Source organism: Onychostruthus taczanowskii, unplaced genomic scaffold (genome assembly GCF_017590055.1).
Source record: "Onychostruthus taczanowskii isolate IOZ18803 unplaced genomic scaffold, ASM1759005v1 scaffold5, whole genome shotgun sequence".
Lineage (NCBI taxonomy): Eukaryota > Metazoa > Chordata > Aves > Passeriformes > Passeridae > Onychostruthus > Onychostruthus taczanowskii.
In genome coordinates this window covers 7,638,526-7,656,955 of record NW_024502568.1, presented here as the reverse complement: position 1 = coordinate 7,656,955, position 18,430 = coordinate 7,638,526, and the positions used below count along the sequence as shown (strand labels likewise).

Below are 18,430 nucleotides of genomic sequence, written 5' to 3'. Positions count from 1 at the left end.
CTCTTGTATGTGGGAGAAACTTTATGGGTCAGGATAAGGCAGAGAAACTTGACTGTGTGCTCCTTATCCTTCTGAAGTGTTCTTTGCATTTCCCCAGTAAATAGAAGTGGTTTCGCATGAAAAAGCTGAAACTCTGATAAAGATGCAAAATCTTCAAGGGAGCATCAGCCTCCTTGTTGCAATGAGTCAGGAAGGAGAAGGAAGCAGGGGAACAGAATCTAGGTGAGGTGTCAGGGATTAGGGAGCAGTAGTCCCATACAAGGCAAAAACTAAGCTTTATACTATAAGGAATCAGGACTTCTCCTGTGTAACCAGTGGATTTCTTCTGAAAATATTTGTCACTTGACATGGAATATCACGGAAGAATTCCCTTCTCCTTCAGACTTAGAAGGAGAGATCACAAGTGATAGATCCCGTGTCTGTACAGCATGCTGGGCTGGTCACTCAAGCAGTTAAAGCTACATATAGGTCCTGGGGCAAGGAAAGATGGAAACACTCCTGCTGATTTTTATACCAGATTTAGTAAATATTCAAGTTCATGCCCTGTTAAAAGTATGTGAACAAAATCCCACCATCATTGATGGATGAGTGCTTGCTTGTCTGATTTTTTTTTTTTTTTTTTTTTTTTTGTGAGCAAGACTGCTGTGATTCCAGAAACACTGTTCTTGACAGAAGTTGAATATTTTCTTGGGGGGTTCTGCCTCATCTTTGCAGAATAGGTCTAATTTGAGGGTGGTAACTGGATATAAAAGTGCAGAAATATCTGAAGTATTCAGTCACAGGAGCCTGCTGCTTCGTAGGTCGTGGAGAAGTTAAGACAAAAAACAGAATGAGACTGAGCAGGAGAGAAACATGTTAAGGAGGAGACAGAAAAGGTGGTGTCCCTCAGGAAGAATGACAAGAACCCCTCAGATTACCAGGCTGGGGGGTGAGGTTGGGTTTCTTTGACTCAATAGGTCTGTTGGGACTGTTTCATGTTGTGATATACCAAGGTTTTTAGCCTTCTCAAAGGGTAAGAAAGCAAAGTCTTTAACAGATACAATTTTTTTCGTTCTGCTTACTGCTTTTAGCTAAATGCATGTTGCTAGATTGGCAGGAAAAAAGTGCATGATGAGTGTGCAAATATAAGTGATTCATTGCATTGCATGGTGCTCGAGAAGGTGAATGTTAATACATAGTGCTGCTCAAAAGTCTTATGTGCATTTGGCAAGTTCTTAGCTCCCCATGCTATTCTAGTTCACGTGGCCTTTCAGTTTCTTATCCAAATGGATCCCCAGTTTCCAAAATAGCTGATCTTCAGTCCAGACCTGCCATAGGCTGTATCCTGATGTGTCAAGCTGGTAGATCAGACTTGAATTTCGATGTGATCTTTACCTATGCAGTACATTTGTGTGTCCTAGCTAGGCTGTGGCTTGGAGATGAGAACAGAAGCCAGTTTCATGCTGCCCAAGCTCTAGCTGAGGTTATGAACCTGCTCCATGAAGTGCAGACTCTAACCACGACATTAAAGTGGTTTCATTTTGTACTTTGGAAAAAGATGGGTGCCACACAGCCACAGCCTGGGAGGTGCTGTGGTGGGACTGTAGTTTGGTTACCCTGGCTGCTGTTAAAATCCTTGGCTGGTTGCTTTGTGCCTTTTGGAGGGATGGGAATGTATTGCACCACTGAGCAGGACTAGGATGAATGCCAGAGTATATTGGTGACTTCAGCCTGGTGGAAGACCCAGTTTGGCAGCTGTGTGAAAATCTCCAAGCAGTTTAACAGATTTGTGTGCAAAATACCACTTAAGTATTCTTAACTGTTGCTACCTGTAACCTAGTTGGTTGGAATCACTGTTCAGAGAGCCAACTTTCGAAGAAGGAGTGGAAAGAGGACTCAACTTTTTACTTTCACCCTCCTGCCTCTAATTTTTCTTGGCTCTATTTTAAAACCTAGCAGATCAAAAATAAAAATCCCGAGACCAATAGGCTCCACTTGGCAAAGGTCAGCACTGAATTTTTCTGTTGGTCAGGATTTTGTTGGAAATGCTGCTGAGGGCTGTAAAGAGGGAAGAACTGAACTGGAGCAGCTGCTTGAGAGAGCTCCTGCCATTTACCATGGGCCAGGCTCATTCCTGAGGCGCTCCCGTGGGGGCTGTGTTTTGCTGCAGGTTGTAGCTGTGTGTCACACACACTCCAGGGCTGGAAGCCACAATCTACATTTAAAGCTGCCTCTTGTCCCAGACTCTTGAATGTTCACGCAGTGACAGAAGGTATTACGTGTGTCCTGTGGTGGGGAATGAATCCAGGCAGCCAGATAATTTTTTGCTGCTGTGATTGCTGATCATAGTCTCTTCTTGGTGGCAACGTGTGCTGTTGGCATGGGCCCCTATAGCTGTTTGTAGCAGCAACCCAGGAGGTTAAGAGACAGTTAGTGTAGCTCATGGAGTTACTATCTAGACCAGATTTTGGCATGTTTAGCCAAAAAGATAGCAAGAAGGGCTAGAGCTTTGGCTACAATTGCCCCATGTCCTGAAAGGCTTGCAGAGCACATGAGCAAGGAAGGTGGATGGTTGGATGGATGCTCACTTAGAGAGAAACTTCTCATACATCAATCACGGCTGCCAGGCTGGGGTGAGAGGGTTTACATGCTGACCTGGCCGTTGCTGGGTGCATGATGCTCAATCTTGATTTCTTCTTTGGGCTTTGGACAAGGTTTTAGGCTAAACTTCTCTGGCTTTGAGTCTTCTGCATTACCTAGGTGGTCAGATCCAAACCATTCCCTTTCTGCTTTCCACCCATCTCTATCTAATAGCAGAGTGTCACCTGCCTCTGAAACTCTTCTGAAAATGCAGTAGAGTGTCTTTGTGCTTTGTAAAAGAGCTACCTGGCCAGGCTCAGGGAAGAACTACAGAAATCACAGTGTATTAATAACCCATTTGATAAACTTGCCCAAATGGTTTTCTTCTATAATTGGCAATAATCCAGACCTTGAGACTGGCTTTGTACTGAATTTCTGAAATAACTGTGGGAGGTGATAAACTTTTGTCTCTGTCCCTAAAGCTTTGTGGCTCAGGGCTGCTACACAAGAGCCTCTGAACTTTGAGGCTAAACACTGTTAGGACTGGGAGGATTGCTCTCTGGTGGGAGGGATGAAGATGAATCCCCTTCCCTCACAGCTTGTGGCAGTAGTAGTCTTACCTCCAGGAATAATTGATGTATAAATACAGTCTGAATTTTGGTAAGTGGCAACGGGGCTGAAGTGTGACAGGCTGCAGTGCAGGAGTATCTAGGAGATGAGTCAAAGCCCTGATTGTTTAGGGCACACAAAGAACAAAAAATGAACAAAAATCCAAAGTACCAAGACAAGAAAAAAACCCTCTCACTGAATAGAAGAGAGATCCTAGACTGGGAAACACAGTTTTGATCTGAATCCATGTTGTCCCCATAGAGATTTGTAGCAGGCTTCATTAGACTCATCACACTGCTTACTCTAGGAACTGGTTATTTTAAGAACTGCTTTTCCAACACTGCTGTAATGTGATGAACTCTGGTGTACTCTCACATGCATTACATGGCAAAGTCTGTTTTATCTTGTGTGCAGTACACACTTAACCCAATTTTTAGACAAACCTAAGCTCTCTATCTTAACACTATTCAGGTTAAATCACAGCTAGAAGGCTTAAAGGAAACATGCAATTTTAATGTTTATTTATTATAGTTATGTGATCCTTCTAGATAAGAAAGAAAAGAGGTGAAGTTTTTAGGGAAAGGAATTCCATGTGTTTAGAGCTGGGTGTATGATTGCTGTAAGGGGTTAGACTGGTCTGAGGATTTTAAGTAGGCTTGCTGCTATTCTGGACTTTTTTTTTTCCCTTCATCCTTCCCCAGAAGGAGTTTTTCAGAGACACATAAAAGTTTACCCTTCAAGAACTGGCTTTAACGAGAAACCACAGCTCTAGATCCAAGCTACCACAGTTACTCCTCCCTGTGTGTGGAAAAGTGCAGAGCTCTGCCATTATCTTCTGGAATGCCAGGACGCTCGGGGCCGTGTCTGCCAGGCACCCCAGCGTGCAGGCTCTGCACGTGTCCCAGCAGCTGTGCCCATGGCGGAAGGGCTGGACTACCTGCCAGTTGGTTCTTCAGCTGTGACTCACCCCTATGGCGTTCACTGGCCGTTTCTGTGGTTTTGGCTGCTTCTGCAGGACTTCCACTGACCAGCCCAGTACTAATTCATTTTAGTCTTAATCTGTAAACATTTGATTGATAATCATGAAAGAGCAATATCAAAGTCTGTGCACTGTATGGATTAAAAGAGCAGACATGTTTATAGCCTGATAACAACAGAGTAATCTGGCAAAGATCAGGAGTCTCACATTCCCATATCCAGATGATTTTATTTTTGGAGTCCAGTTGGTGGTTTTCATTTTTGGCTATTGCAAAACCATCATAGGTCCTAGCTGTTGCAACACAGGAGGAGGAGGATGATGTTGTTGGAACGGATGTTCTGCGCCCTTATTTAGGAGGCTTTCACAGTCGTTGCCGGTCTCCGAGTGTAGCAGGAGGAATGATGCTCCCTCCTCGCTGCCTGGTGAGGGGGACAGGGTGCAACTGCTGTCACTTAATAGTGCCAGCTCTAAGGGGCATGGACAAGCTCCAATGACATTTCTGCTCCGCCCCAAGAAGAGAAGTGCTGAGGTGAGGAGCGGGAGGATTGTAAAGTGGAGCCCTATGGAGAGGAGGAGGGGTATCCTCAAGACTTTAACCGGGAAACGGACTCGAGGCAAAAAGAAATGGAGAGGCAAGCAAACTCTTATTTCAGCCAGCAATCTGTGCTCTGCTCTGGGGAGGGCTTGCAAGTTGGAGCTTAACCAAAACACTAATTCTGCTTTTTTGGAGGGAGAGGAGGGGGGACCTCTACCTAGCACATCAATGTCATGCTGTCCTCTGCTCTCCATTTCTCCTGCCTGGGCTGAAGATGCTTTTTAAAAAGTAGGGCTGTTGTGTCAGGGTGGTACTGCAGCTGCATGTGAGCTTGCTGGGAACTCGTGCCACGCTGCATCGCTGTCCCCTTGTGTGCTGACACTGAGCAGGCTATTACTCTTCAATGCATGCTGTGTCCTGTGTTACAAATTAGACCTAAACTAATTGGAGGGATGCGGAAGCGCCCAGGGCAGTGGGTGTAATTGGTGCTGTGCTGCCTGTGGTGTTGCCTGTCTTGTTCTTTTGAATCCCTTTTGGAGAGTCTGACATAGTGTAGCAGCAATGTTGTGGGCATCCTGAGTGTCACTGAGCAGTAATTCATCTAAAGCTTGTGGGGGATGGGAGGCTGAGGAGGATGAGAGTCCCTTACTTTACTGACTCTGCCTGAAGGGAATGTAGAAACAACCCAAACCAGGCTACCCAGAAAATGGTTAAGGCTTTTGGTTACTGGAAGGAGCTGTTTCTGTCTTTTTCTCCTCCTCCTCTTCTTCCTTTCCTTGCTCTTACTGAAACCTTCCCCATTGTGCAGTACCTAATCTTGGGTGACCATCACTCCAGGAGCCACAGGGACCCCACGCCTCGAAAGGGGGATATCCTCTAGGCATGATCTGCTGCAGCTGTAAATGAACAAGTTTGTTTGACCTTGGTTACTTCCTAGAACAAGGAATTTATCACCCTATTTTTTTTTTTGTCTTAATAGGAGCCTTGTAGCAGTTATACAAGCGTCTGTTAAAACAATCTCTTAATTGTATGAGTTCCTCCAGCCACTGTAGTGACAAAGAAATCCTCCTGCAGTGACTACCTTATCCAAGCCAGGGCACAGCAACCCAGAGAAACCCTGCTGGGTTTCAGATAGGTTATATCTGCATTCTCATATCTTGCCAAACTGTTTTAAGTGCCTTTTTTTTTTTCTTGAAGCAGAGTTGTGGAGGTGGATTTGAAGTGCTGATTCTCCATGTTTCCTGGCAAGGGCATTCCCCTGGCACACAGTCCCTGGCGTGGCCTCTGTGGCTGCCAGTGGGGTGTTTGCCAGCCTGTGCTCCAGCCTGGTCCTCTCTTTGTTCCCAGCGGGGACACATGCATCACATGAACACTGCTCCTGCCAGCAAGCCCATGCAGTCTTTTGGTTGGTTTTTTTTTCCTTACTCCAGTCCCATGAAAACTGCCCAGTAGGTTGGAGGAATGAAGGCATTTGAATTGTTGGTTTAGCAGTTAGCTTCCTGCATGTCCCCTGCTCCCCTTGCCACTGTTTGGTCCCTCTTGCCTTTCTACACATTGAATTCTCTGCTGGGTGCATGTGCAGACGTAAGTCCATGACAGCTTTTGTTTCTAGTTAAAAATCTTGTCTTTATCTCAAGACTAAAATAAGTAGGTATTACTTGCCTAAGCAGGTTGAAGGAAGATTATAACATGTGCAGACGTAAGTCCATGACAGCTTTTGTTTCTAGTTAAAAATCTTGTGTTTATCTCAAGACTAAAATAAAGTAGGGGTTGTAGGTATTACTTGCCTAAGCATGTTGAAGGAAGATTATAACGCTGCTGGATTCTGGACTGGAGAAAAGACTGTGTGGGAAACAGTGTGAAACAGGGGAAAGCATCTCATTGTACTCTAGATAGCCCAACTAGCACTGGTTTAAACCAGAGTGCATGAGTCAGGGTGATTGATCATGAAGTGAAATGTGATGCTTATTTGGAATGGACAGCTATGGTGAAAATTTGTATTATAGATTTCCATGTTGTCAGTTCATGGTCTTCTCCTCCTATTCCTGCTACTGGCTGTGGTTCAACTATCTATAGAAAAGCTAAATCTCTTAAACACAAGCTTCTAGAGGAGATGACTCCTCTTTAAAGAAAATTAACTTACGTAATTTGAGGAGAGGCAGAGGCATGCTTAGGGAGCAAGTAAGTCTTCTAATTTTCTGGATTTCTTAAACCTGGTCCGAGGGGAGGCATTGTGATAGTGTTTCCTTTCAGGAAACAGTTGAATTAATTGCTTTTTTTCTAGGATTTTCATTTCACAGGATGCTGTTTTAATGGCTGAGGCATTCTTTACCTCTTTCTTGGCAGGGATGCTAATTACTTGTCTGTAGAATCACTTTGCATCTCCAGCCCAAACACACGAACATGCTGAGTTTGTTAATATAGCACCCAGCATCCTGTGCTTGGCTGTCAGTCCCTTGACTTTTCTGGTGGACAGTTTCAGACCATGCTGCTTCCTTCCCATCTCCTGTAGCCAATTTGTCATCAGAAATCCAGGAAAACCTGAAGTCTGCTCCTGGCTGTGTTCCTGTTGTGTAAAATGGGACATTCAGCAAACTGTATATCTGCTTCTGTCTTCCCTTTCAATCGGCATCTTAATCCAGAGCAACAGGAACTGCCTCTTGATATGCAAATTGTTAATAATGCCAGGCCCCAAACAGCTGTAATTGAGAAAATGCAAAATTATTTTACAGGTTAAGGCATGTTGGCTCTTACAAAGTAAAGACCTAAACGGAGAGGTTCTCATGCCTTCCCAAGGCGGTTTCTGGGCCGAGCAGAGCCGGTCCGTGCCGGGGTTCGGGAGTGCAGGGTCTGCGCTGTTCGTGTTGTGCTGCAGCGCCGGGATGCAGCAAGGGCTCCCTCCACATCTGGCACTGCGCTGTGCCTGCCTCGTGGCTCCACCTCGAAACCCAGGATTTCGGTTTGGGGGTGAAAAAGTCAGAAATGCTAACAATAATAATAATAAAAAAGACCAGTGGTATGGGGGAAGGGAGGGAGGAGAGCGTTATTTTGCACCTTTCGTGGCCCCTGTTGGCGTGAGCGCCTGCTCTCATTCATAAATGGCTCTGACAGCCGAAAGCCCTTGCTCCGAAGAGAAATCAAACAACTGGGGGCTGGCTGCGAGGGCTCCAGAAAGGCGATGCAGAGGGGGAGCCGAGCCCGTCCCGCCGGGGCTGCGCTGCCGGGGGAATGCGGAACCGCGGGGCAGGCGGGGGGCGGCCGTGCTGGAGCAGCGATCTGGCGCTGTAACTTTTTTTCTTCTTCTGTTTCAAGTAAACACTCTTCCCCGCCCTCCCCTCGCTCCCTCCACCCCACCTCCCTCTCTTTCAGCCCCGCTCATGTGTTTCTATTTAAGGGCTGCAGTGCAGACGAATATGATTGGCATCTACAGCCCCCTCTTGACTTTCAGCTCAAGCCTTTAGAGTGGAGAAGGAGCTGAGCCGCCAAGGGGAGAGCTGTTTCTTCTTTGGGTTTACTGGGGGGATGGCTCAGCTGTGGATTTATACTGCTTCTGCCCAGGATTTTTTTCTCTGAATGGGAGCAAGGATTGTGGAAACCATGTTGGGAAGAGGTTTATTTTCAGAATCCATCATGAAACTGTGCAACTAATTCACTTTTTTGGCTCCTTTTTATATTTTTTTTCCTCCCCTTTTTTCTTCTTCTTCTCTCCAATGTCCCTCTGTGCTGCTGGGTTGTGGGCCAGAGGAGGCTGTTTCTATATGGCCAGCCATTTGGGGATATGCTGCGAGCCAGGGTTGTTTGCTGATTCGCTTGGCTCTGGTGACAAGTTGGCCTGTTGTGAATCGGATGGACGGAGGTCGCTCTCAAGGAGCCATGGCTGGAAGCTGGCTTACAGCTTGCTTTTTCCCTTCCCCAGGTGCTGATGCTAGCTCTGAACCCATGATCCTGGAGCAATATGTGGTGGTTTCCAACTATGAGAAGCAGGAGAACTCTGAGATCAGCCTCCAGGCTGGAGAGGTCGTGGATGTCATAGAGAAAAATGAAAGCGGTAAGTTATATTTGCTGCTTTCCCCTCTTCTAATGGTCTGATTTTTGCATTTGTTCCTCTCCTTTCAGTTTCCTCATCACTACTTGTTAGCTGTACGTTTGCTCCATCTGGTACAGTTACTATGTCTGGCAGAGGATGTTGAAGTTTTTCGATGTTGATTTGGGCTGGGGGCCAAATGTTGCCTTCTACTGTAAGAATGTTTCATAGGTTTTGTGTGTTAATTAGCCAAGGTACGCTAATGGAAAATGAAGGTGACGGAGAGAAGGATCTGCAGCTAATGAAGCTGATGTATAGTAGGCTGCTATAGTTGCCCTGCTGTCTCTTCAAGTTTCTGTCAGTATTTCCATTACTAATTCCCTTTGCAGAGGATTTATAGGATGAGTGTTTAAAAATTGCTTGGATTGAAACTTGGCTTGACAGCTTAGCCCGTGGCCCAGAGCTCAGTAGGGAGGGGAGAGAATGTGCGTAGATAAATACGTGGCCATGCACAGTTTCAAAACTTCTTGCAGAAGTGTTAATTGGGGAATTTTGAGGCAAACAGGCAGGGGCTGTAATGTCAAAGCAAGATGAAATCCCCTTCTGCCATGTGTGGAATAACCAGCTTGCACTTGGAAAATGAGATTTTTGGCAAGTGTTTGTATAGATTTCTTTTCTGTACTCTAACTTTTGGATGCCTGGTTGCTTTCAGTTGGGCAGAACACATGCAGGAGGCTGTGTACGTGTGAGTGGTTGGAGTGGCTTAGCAGCTGGTTTGAATAACTGCCTGTCTTCAGCAGCTCCCCCTCCTCCTCTCCAGCTCTCCTTGTATATTAATCCAGAGCTGTTGTCCACGACTGGTTTCCAGCCCACTCGTGACTTGTGTGTCCTCATCCAGAGGAGCTGCTGACATTTGGATCTGTTGAAGCCAAGGCTCACGTTGTGGTGCCTACACATTCAGGGCTCCACTGGCAAGCTCTGGAGTGTGCTGGGCACAGCAGAGCTTGGGGACACTGGGGCGCTCTGATCTGAGGCTCAAATTCAGCTTCCAGAGCTTTGAGCCAGGTTATCCAGAGAGTTGACCATGCATTGTATTTTTTTCCCCTTCTTTTAATGGAGTGGTAATTTCTGTGTTGTATGAGAGCCTCATGCTTGTTTGGCTCAAAGTGATCAGTCATTTGCTGGATGGTTATTTCGTGTGGAGTCCAAAAGGATTGTGTGTGGAAAGGCACTGGCTAATGTGGGCAGAAATACCCATCTCCTGGGTACTGACTGTATCACTCGCAAAACTAATGGAAGCCAAACTGCTCCTCTGCCCCACTTTACAGCAGTAGTTTTGATTGAAGAGGGAAAAATGTCTTCGCTTCTTGAACTGTGTCTGGCCTAGTGGACAAGCATCCTCCCTTCCAATCCTGCAGCTTCTCGTTGTCAATAGTGGGTGTCCCTGCCATCAGAGCAAGCCTGGTTATATTGTGGCAACTTGCATTCATATTCATGGTATCCTTGTCTTGGCTAATGGCTTATGGAGCCAAGGGAATTAATTGGGCTGTTAAATAATGCAAGTGTCTGAATTCCAGTTACAGTTCCTTTGTGTTTTCATTTAGTGTGGCCTCTCTGCCTTGCCCAGTTCAGACCACATTGTATTGAACCACATGGTATGCAGAGATAGAAATGGGGAATGTCAGAGTTTGAATTAATTAGTAGGTCCTGGAATGGGACTCTTCTCAGGGAACATCCTTGAATTTGGATTATACTTCTTAAAACCATATTCTGATGCTTGGCAGCCAGATTCCTTCATGTCCATGTAAACAAGAAAGGAAATCTGAAGCCTGAAATTCCATGCTCTCCTTTTGGTCTTTATATATGTACAAAATAAAGATATCTATATCCTTAAAAAAAGCCAAACACCAACAGATAAGCTCATAAGTCACACATTGGTGATGGAGAGAGCACCACTTGCTTGGATGCCTTTTTTAACTGTTCTTGTAGGGAGCTTTTGATTTAGTTATTCCAATAACAGGACTCGAAACAGTCTCTTTATTCTTCACTAGGTTTAAGGGACACCACAGGAATTACTTCAATACTGTATCTTGTCTCTTCAACTACAACTGAACCTTTGGATGGCATGTAATGAAACTAGCAAAATTTTGTCAAAATTCGACTTTCAGAACTTATGAATTATGGCTTGAATTTGAGTATCTGCTTAGTGTAAGCAAGCCAACCTAGAAGATGTGGTTATGACATCTAAGAACGTATCATTTCCAAGGGGATATAATTTCCAAGAAAATAAGATTATTGGGCTTTGCACATGTGTAATGCTTCATTTGACTGTATGGTTATGTTGGCCTTGTAAGTGTTGTGAAGCTTTGCCTGTGATGTATAAATTAGGCTCATTCTTCTAATCCATGCAAAGGAGATGCCAGGTGACTTGGATGTCACTTGGAGCAGAGACAGTGTCTTCAGTGGAGGGAAGGAGAAGTGGCTGGACAGCTTGTTAGTAGACAGCTAAAAAGTCCTGTCAGACTGGACAGTGTGTATTGGATGTGATGTTGGACCAATATTTTGAACTTCCTTGTATGTACAGACGTGTATATAGCATATCATGTCTGCTTTGGGTGTTTAACTGTACTGAGGGGAGGTTAGGTTTGTAAAGGCACAGATGATTGTTTCATTTTAAAACCTTGCCTGAGTGGGGTTGCCTGCTGATGCCAAGGACACTTAAATGGTTTTCTTGTTTCTGGAGCAGAAAAAACTTTAACTTGGCTTTGTTGCTTGGCTTTCATAGGAAAGAAACACCTTCTCTTTTCTGGTCAAATGTCCCTATTTTTTTTACACAAGGAACATCACAATCAGCTTCCAAATGATGGTGCACTTTTCACATCCTGCTGGATGTTTTCTTCTGCACACTTCTAGGGCCTGAGCTAGAGTTACCATCTTTTCTGATCTTTTCTTCCAAATTGTGTGCTTTCCTGAAGGGATGTAAGCAGTGCTTGTTCAGAGCCCAGTGTATAGGGCAGAGGTAGAAGGGGGGAGATATCTGGTATTTGATTTATTGAATATTATTATCAATTATTATTATTATTATTATCTGATATTTCATCAAGCTTCTTTAGCTTCTCCTTAATGTGTCGCACTTACTGTATAGCATTGCTCAGTGTTAATTTTCTCATATAAGAGATGGTGTTTAAGGTGTCTCACAGGTAGATGTCTACAAGCCCATTTGGTAGGGCCGTGTCTCATTTTGGTTTCACTGAAATAGTTGGATAAGTTTTGTGCTAGTGAAAGTTATTATTATAGTGGACATTATTTGAAGTTCAAACCACTGTTTCTCTCACCAACTTCTCTCCACTGTTATGACTTAAGAGCAAGGTCAGTGTAGTATATGTGGTGAATAATTCCAAAACCCGTAATCTGAGTTGTGAAGCCTTTAGGTCACTATAACCTGGTTGTTGCTGCAATTACTGTGGAAGCAAGCCTTGCTAGACTTAAATAAAGCTGTTGTACTTCAGAACAAGTTATTTAGTAGTGTACCAGCTCTCAGGCTTCAGCATTTGGTTTTTGCAGCCAATGCCTGTCTTGGCTCAACAAACTTGTCCTTCAGACCTTAATTCTGTTTATAAGAGCAAAATACCCAGTGTGCCTGTTGTATCTGATGAATACTTATCTGTTTCTTTTTTTTCCTTAGCTGGGAGGAAAATCTGCATGTAGTAATGCATCAGGAGAAAAAAGGAGGTTTACAGTCTCTACAGATGTTGTCTGGAAAGGGGCTGTAGTTACAGGGCTTATGTTTCTTGCTAGAAGTGACTGTGATTTGTTTAAAGGCATGGTGTAATCAACCTGCTCTGTCCAACACTATCTAAACATTTCTGAGTTGTTTCAGAAAAACTATGTGAGTAGCTGACGTAAGTCCTGTCTGTCGACTACATAGGCTTCTTTTAAACCTTAACCAAAAAAAGCCTCGGGAATGACTTAAAAATGTATTTCTGTTGCAGAAAAGAAATGTTGTGACTTTAAAGCAGGAATCTGACAGATTTCTTTAAGGTGGAAGAGGGAGGGCTGGAGCAGCTCCCTCTCTGCCAAGTTTTGCATGGATGTGGCTTGAAATGGTCAAGCTATAAACTGTGTCGGCAGTGTTTGCAATGGAAAACCTGACAGACAGTGAAGTATGAGCACAGTCCTGAGCACCTCTGCCTCTGCTGCTGCTGCTCTGCCTGCAGGCAGGATGGGAGCTCTTTCCTTGCAGCCCCTGGGAGCCCTGCCTGCGGTGCAGACATCGTGGGATGGCGTTTTCAGCTGGGCTGAGCAGGGCTGTAGCCATTTCCTCTGCAATTACATAACTGCAGACCAATTTTCAGTGTTACGGTACATGTAATACGTAAAACAAGGCTATTATGGTTAGTGTAACTTTATCAGGACTCAAAGGAATCTCTGGGAAGGGAGGCTGCTCTTCTCACTTTATCTGGGATGTGGACTTGGCTCTGAAGTATCCATGAGGAAGATCTTTGCTCATCTGGGGGTCCTGACTTAGAGATCCTGGGACTTGCTGGTTGTCCACACAGTGTCAGGAGATGTGTGCGTGGCAATGTCCTCTGTTACACCATTTGGTTTCACTGGTGCTGCTCACTGGCTGCAGTTGTGACCTAGGAGAGGGACATAGAAGGGCCACAACTCTCAATTCCTGGGGATGCACTGGCTTCTGCATTGGAAGCTGCCTGTTCTTAGATTGAGGGCTTTTGGAGTTAGGCTTCTGCCTCTTCATGGGGAACGCAGCAGCCTTTATCTGAAGGTGTTGCTTTCCAGGGTTAAGTAAGTGGAATTATTTGGTACCAGAAGGAGCCAAGATTACTTTCACAGTTAATTGCAGCATCTTGGCTAAAGGCACACCCTTAAAGTGTTCTAAGTAGAAACAGAGAAATAGGTTTTCTTACGACTCATGGACCAGTGTTGCATTTTTATATCCTTTCTGCCATGCCTGTTTTTGCAAGTAGCACTGATTTTTCATCACCTTTCTTTAGTGTTGGCCAAGCTTTTGTTTAAATGTTGTAAAGATGACTGTTTCTATCTTGCATCTGCTTTTGGTGCTCTACCTCTTTTTCTAGGTCCTTGACTTTGTGATTCCCCCGTCTGTGCCCAGAAGGGACTGTGTGCACTGCTAGCAAATGTCTCTGAGCATTAGTATTATCATGTAAAAGCAGGCCAAACCCAGTACACTTCTGTTTATTCTAACAGATAAGTGGCAGTCTAGCAGCTTTCTAGGTTTCAAATGTTGCTGTAGCTCTAGAGCAAATTGCAAATGCAGTTTCTTAGTTTGCTTGTGAATTGTCAATAGCTTTGCATCCACTGGTCAGATGTGCTACCAGACACAGAAATTGTCAACACTATGCTTTGTTTCAAGTGCAATTGGTGTGTGTTGGGTTCCTTTAGAAAGTGAGGGTTTTTTTTTTTCCTTTATGTAGCACTTCAAGAGAGTGTAATTCATCAGATATGATGCAGGACTTGAGTTCTGTTTGTACCCCCAGTTTTGTCCTGCTGTTTGTTCTGAAAAACTACTTCAGTTCTCTGTGTTTCCACTTCTTCCCAGTGTGTCTGTGTATTTGAATTTTAAGCCTTGTAAGAGACCAGGGTCATGATATAAAAAGTAAATACTCCTTCATACAGCAGCCCCTTCCCTTCTTGGTCAGTCCTTGAGCTGTGCCTGGAATTTGAGAAGAAACAAACACTTCTGTAGGTTGAACACTTTTCCTGTAGCACCTTTGGCTTTATCCCAGAGGACAGGTTTAGGTGAGACACTAAGTACCTGGGACAGCTTGTCTAGCTGCTGCTCTATGTGCCAGTGTTCATAACTCTCTGACAAGGAGAGCCAAGTTTAAAGAAGGACCACCCCAAACCTCTTTTTAGAAAACAAAGCTGTGTAGCCTTCAGTGTCCATTCTGAATGCACTGCTGCCTTGCCTTTCTGGCACCAGCCCAGCAGCAGAGGATACTTGATCCCCTTATGAATCAGTTCCTGTCCTGCTGCAGTTTCTGTCCAGTGTACATACTAATGCAGTCAAACACAGGCCATCTGAGGAGGCAGGGTGGGTGATTTGGAATTTTTGGCTAGGAGTTACTGGAAAGTTGTTTAATGTCATAAAAAACAGTGTTTGTAGAAGTTCTCTCTCCAAACAGGGACAATGCTGGCAAAGCAGAGATGCTTTCTGCCTCCAAATGTTTGCAGCTCAGGAGAAGGGCTGCTGTGGGCAGGCAGAGGTTCAGAGCTGTGAGTAAGGATGCTCAGTGGCACTTGCTTGTCCCACTGCACTGACTTTGTCTTCAGGCTTTTTGGAGGCAGTGATCAAGGCTGGTTGTTCTTTTGCTTTGTTCTGCAGCAGTATAAGCAAAGCATCCTGTTGGTGCATCTGGTTGCAAAGGGTGGGTTTTATTTTAAATTTTAACTGTCTTGGAAACTGCTGTCTCTGGAGGGTGCCTGGGTGCCTTGTTTTAAAGTAGTCAATGGAAATGGATATTGATAGGAGGAACAGGGACATCTGCACTAACCCAGGTTCTGTGCTGGCTCCAGGGGAAGCCTGGGACAAACTTAGAGCAGAGAGGTAAAACTGGATGTGATGATTTGCTCTAGCCAAGTTCTCCTGGAAATCATCTCCTTTCTGGGAATACAGTGCCTGACCAACCCTGCAAACAGGCACTCCCTCTTCCAGCGGCCTGTTTGCAAAATGTAGAAGGGATGGAGAGAATTTACACACCAGAAACAGCCGGGTCAGCAGGAGATGAGGAGGAGCCCTCCCTCCTCTGTTCTTGCCCTTGGGAGCCCAAGGGTGGGGTGACACTGTCTAATGACTTTAGCAGATGTAGTAAGCTGGAAGCAGCCCTTGACAGTCTACCCTGAGCTCTCTGGTGATTGTTTTGTAAGCTATTTTCTGAACACCTTTTGTCTTGCTTTTTTCCTAATCTGGTTGAATTTTTAGTTCTGTGCCTCTGCAAGCATAAGGAGGATGGTAGTTGCTTTCTTTTTCTGGCTGTTTTACTTTCAGCCGTCAAAACATGTTGGTATGGCTGAAGCCCTCGTTTGATTTTCCACAGTTAAACTTGAATTTACTGTGCTCAGAAAGGAATCATGCCACAACACTTCTGAAGTAGTTCCCTCTGAGCTTCAGTTCAAGGCTGCCCTGTGCATAGGTTTGAATAATAAGGGATTGGGACTGAATTTCCTAGGCCTGCCTGTTGCTTGAGCATCACCACACCAACACCTCAGCTGAGCTTGGGATGTTGCTGCATAAAACAAAATTCTTGAATTATGAATGTTTTGTGATATTTCTGTTGCTATCTTGTGATGTCTAAATGGCTTCCTCTGCTCCACTTAGTAACTTTCATGGCAATTGACGTTTGTTTCTGTTTAAGAGCTTGGCAGGCAGTTCTGTGTTGGAACCACAGCAGGGTTGTTACTACTCTGTTTGTTTTGTAGTGGTCCTCTATCACTGTGGAAAATGAGGTTGTTCTCCACTGCCACCTCTGAAATGCCTGTTGTTTTGTGACTGTGCCAAGGGATTAAGGTGGGCTGTTACTTTTCTGCTGGTGCAATTTGTTCTAACCCTGTGACAAGGGGAGAGTGTCCCTTTAATTGTGCTGTGACATTTCCATCCCTTCTGGGAAGCTCTTCTGCATTTCAAAGACATCCTTGCTTGGTTTTCCTTTGCCCAGCTTCAAATTGCAGTTGGTATTTGCTCTGCCTCCTTGATGACAAGCTCATTAAGAACATTTGAAATATGTCTGTCTGCTAAAACTCTGCCCTTGACAGTGCCTCCTTCTGCTGAAGCTTTCCTGTGACACCTTTGGCTGTTCTGGAGCTCTGCTGCTGGGGGTGTTTTGGCTGTTGGGATGGAGTTGTTGACTGTGGCTTGTGTTGTCGGGGTTCCCACTTGATTTGGGGGCAGCTCAGAGTCACACTGAAGTGGCCTTCAGTGTGTTTATAACTAGTACTGATGTTCTCTTGGGTTTGTAGTTGAAGGTTTCAGAGTAGTAAGAAATTACTATTTTCCAAGCAACACTGCCTCATTTCACTCCCCTGTAGAGTGAAAAGGTTGATTAACAAGTCATAGAGACAGAAAAGATGTCATGGGGTCATGTTTCTCTGAAGCATTCTCCTTTTTAACACTACCTATCACATCCTTTTTATGTAGCGTTCACCTTTTAAAGAGTTTTAAAGAAACATCTCTCCAGATTAAGTCATAAAGCAGCTTCGAATTTGAAACTGTCCCTCTAGAACATATTTTTTCAAATGTTTTGGGCTATAATCTGTTGTTTGTATTCATTTTTCTAGTTTTACTCCCATTATTTGTCTTAATCTTGAGCAACTGGTGTTCTGACAGGGCTAGTTCAATTATGTGAGGTTTTTTCCATTTTTTGGAGACATCTAAAGTCCCACCACTTTGACTTTTGCATTCATTTGTTTTTTCTTTAGCTGCTATCATGCCTCTGTGGGACAGCTTTCCCATACCTCTGAATTTCTCACAGCTCAGGAGAAGGGTGATTGCTGTGACTAGGAAGTCACCAAGTATATTAAGTATTTATCTCTAGGGCTGCTTTTTTTCCATGCTGTCTTCTAAGCATTCCACTGAAGTAAACAGGTTCTCTTTTCAACTTCTGTCCACCTGGCTTGACGTAGAACAACATACTACTTATTTAATTGTGGTTAGATCTCCAATCTAATTGTAGGTTAGAGGACATCTACATTTCTCTAATTTCTTAAGAAATGGCAATTGAAGGCCAAAGAGAGGAACCCCCCTGCCTCACAAGTGCCAGCAGAGCAAGCCCACTTGCTGAGGCCAAGCCTTCACACAGGCAGGACTGAAAGAGGTCCTGGTTGCCAGGTCAGCATGTGAGGAGATTTTTCTTGTCTTGAGACCACAAGAAGTGTATTTCAAAGGGGAAAAAAAGATATCAATGTCAGCCCTTGCAAACATTGTTTCTTGTCTGCATCTGTTTTGATTTCTCCATATCCAAGGCGCTGAGACCCCCTCAGACCTGCTCTAGGAGCAGGAGAGGGAGCAAGCCTGTCTGGGCTTCATATTTGCCAGCTTGAGGGCATGAAATCTGTTCAGGATTTCTGAGACTGCCCTGTTAGTCTGTCTGCTGGGGAGAGGGTGGGATGTGACCACTGAAACCACAGACTTGAAGGCTTAGTTTTGCATAAAGGCACTTCAGCTTTGGACGAAGAGGGCACGTTGGTAAGGGTGGAGGAGCAGTGGCACACAGGCTTTGCTGCCTTTAAATTTGCCATACAACACATCCAGCTACTCTTGAATTATAGATATTAAGATATCTACCAGGCCTCTGAAAACTTCAATTCTGAAATTTCCAGCTGCCTGCAAGTTTCTTCCTCTTTCCCTTCTCATTTAACCATCCTCTGCTGAGACTTTATGCTCAGCAGTTCAATTCCCTGTTTCTTGTGCATACCCTGTTTGGAGCCCAGGATGGCAGGCTGAAAAGGAAAAAATTTTACATAGCATCCCCTGTTGGAGCCTTTAGTCATTACCTACTCTGTTTATGTAGTCACTGCCAGTTTCAGGACCCTGAAATCTGCCCCAAGAAAATCTTTCCAAGGAAAATCTGCTTTTTATATTAGAATGAATAAACTTTCAAATTATTGAGTTTCTTATATCAGCCAAATAGGTCACCAGCTCAGCACTGCTGCAAGAAACTACCTGGGGCCAAGAAGATACGAGTAT

General features: G+C 44.5%; 1 protein-coding gene across 5 annotated transcripts in view; it reads left to right on the top strand.

The window, feature by feature from the left end:
* SH3PXD2A (SH3 and PX domains 2A) overlaps positions 1-18,430 on the top strand; it is a 247,844-nt gene that overhangs the window by 167,000 nt on the left and 62,414 nt on the right. For 3 of the 5 annotated variants that reach the window (XM_041415385.1, XM_041415384.1, XM_041415383.1), the window contains exons 1-2: positions 4,546-4,779; positions 8,599-8,730. In XM_041415385.1, the coding sequence (XP_041271319.1) occupies positions 4,638-4,779; positions 8,599-8,730 (274 nt within the window). In that variant the 5' untranslated portion in view covers positions 4,546-4,637. Of the gene's footprint in view, positions 1-4,545; positions 4,780-8,598; positions 8,731-18,430 lie in introns of those variants that run through there. The other 2 variants (XM_041415388.1, XM_041415386.1) reach the window with 1 other exon arrangement.